General features: G+C 37.8%; 1 protein-coding gene across 1 annotated transcript; it reads left to right on the forward strand.

Moving 5' to 3' along the window:
- Nucleotides 1-910: 910 nt before the first annotated feature.
- LOC122617076 (U6 snRNA-associated Sm-like protein LSm2) lies at nt 911-1,512 on the forward strand. The gene is made up of 3 exons (XM_043792761.1): nt 911-973; nt 1,035-1,102; nt 1,173-1,512. The coding sequence occupies exons 1-3, from the start codon at nt 971-973 to the stop codon at nt 1,387-1,389; spliced, it is 288 nt and encodes a 95-aa protein (XP_043648696.1). The 5' UTR covers nt 911-970; the 3' UTR covers nt 1,390-1,512.

The following is a 1,512-nucleotide window of genomic DNA, read 5'->3' on the forward strand; positions in this document are numbered from 1 at the left end:
GCGGGCAGCACATTTTTTTGTTGGTCTAGACTCTAGAGGCAAAAGAAGAAAAAAAAATATGTAGAGCTCCTTGAAAAATGGTAAAGTGGTCAATGCGCCCCCTTATGTTTGTAAATAGTTTTAACCACCCGAGAAAATTGTTATTAAATGTAATTTAAAAGTCAATAATTGTATTAGCAAGTGCAATTTAATCTGTTCCCCTAAAATATACATCTTAACCGAATTCTTGCTACTGGCAGTAATCTTGTCTTTTAATTTACGTGTGCGTAAACGTTTTAAATGGGATGTGGTTGGCTTGCTGTGGCTTCTATAATTCATTTTTTATATTATATTATGAATGAATTGCCACTGCTTAATTTGTTTGTATATATTTATATTTTATTTGTTTCAAACTTATTTAAGCAACCTGAGTTATATTTTGAACTATGGAAGATTTATTTTTAAATTTTTTGGCGAATTATTAAGGATGTGGTCAAGCATACTAAAAATAAATATATTCATAATATGAAGCTAAAAATCATTATGTTTTGCTGTACCGATTGGAAACATATTAACCTTTTGTTGACGAACTCGGTATTTTGAGGTTTCTGTACATTTCTTTTTTAACCGCCAATGACTAAATTGTTATTTTCAAATTTCAAAACAACTTCGTTTACCCGCCAAATTAGCTGCCAGTACAAAGCTGATTTCTACGAAACTCGACCAGCCATAGCCTTGGCGTTGCCATATGAACAGAAACAATATAGCCATGGCAGCTCTTCCAAGGCTAAATTTTCTTTTAGTCGCACAGTTTTAAGTTTGAATTATTTATTTAAATTTATTTTTATAACTACGTAACATTTAATAAGGCAATTCCTTTCTAAATGATCGCTACTCCCGCAGTATGTCGAAATATCGATAGTTTGTTATTTTTATATCGCACATCCCTAAAAGAACAACGCGTTCAACAAAATCGCAATAAACAATAACAATGGTAAAAAATAGGAATTGCTGGGAATTTGTCAATTAACTTGAACGTATTGTGTCATCCGCAGCTCTTTTACTCCTTCTTCAAGTCGCTGGTGGGCAAGGAAGTTGTGGTGGAACTGAAAAACGACCTCAGGTGAGCGCCGTTTGTTTGCCGGCAAAATGAGGCAACTAATTTACAATATATTTTGGTTTGTAACGAACAGCATATGTGGCACGCTGCACTCGGTGGACCAGTACCTGAACATCAAGCTGACGGACATCAGTGTCACGGATCCGGACAAGTATCCGCACATGCTGAGCGTGAAGAACTGCTTCATCCGGGGCTCCGTGGTGCGCTACGTGCAGCTGCCGGGCGACGAGGTGGACACCCAGTTGCTGCAGGATGCGGCACGGAAGGAGGCTGTTGTGAGCACGAGATAAGGACCCTAACCCTGTAGAAACTGCCGTGGAGCTACCCATCTACCCATTGTTTCGTATCATCTGCCCTAAAAAACTAAGTGAAATCTGTTAAAGCAAAACCAATAAGAGGAATCCCCGTAAGAA

This window comes from Drosophila teissieri, chromosome 3L (genome assembly GCF_016746235.2).
Source record: "Drosophila teissieri strain GT53w chromosome 3L, Prin_Dtei_1.1, whole genome shotgun sequence".
In the NCBI taxonomy this organism is placed as follows: domain Eukaryota; kingdom Metazoa; phylum Arthropoda; class Insecta; order Diptera; family Drosophilidae; genus Drosophila; species Drosophila teissieri.

Excerpts from the sequence above, each read along its gene's own strand:
- LOC122617076 (XM_043792761.1), top strand. Across the intron at positions 1,103-1,172 it reads GAACTGAAAAACGACCTCAG|CATATGTGGCACGCTGCACT; the intron begins GTGAGCGCCGTT and ends TGTAACGAACAG.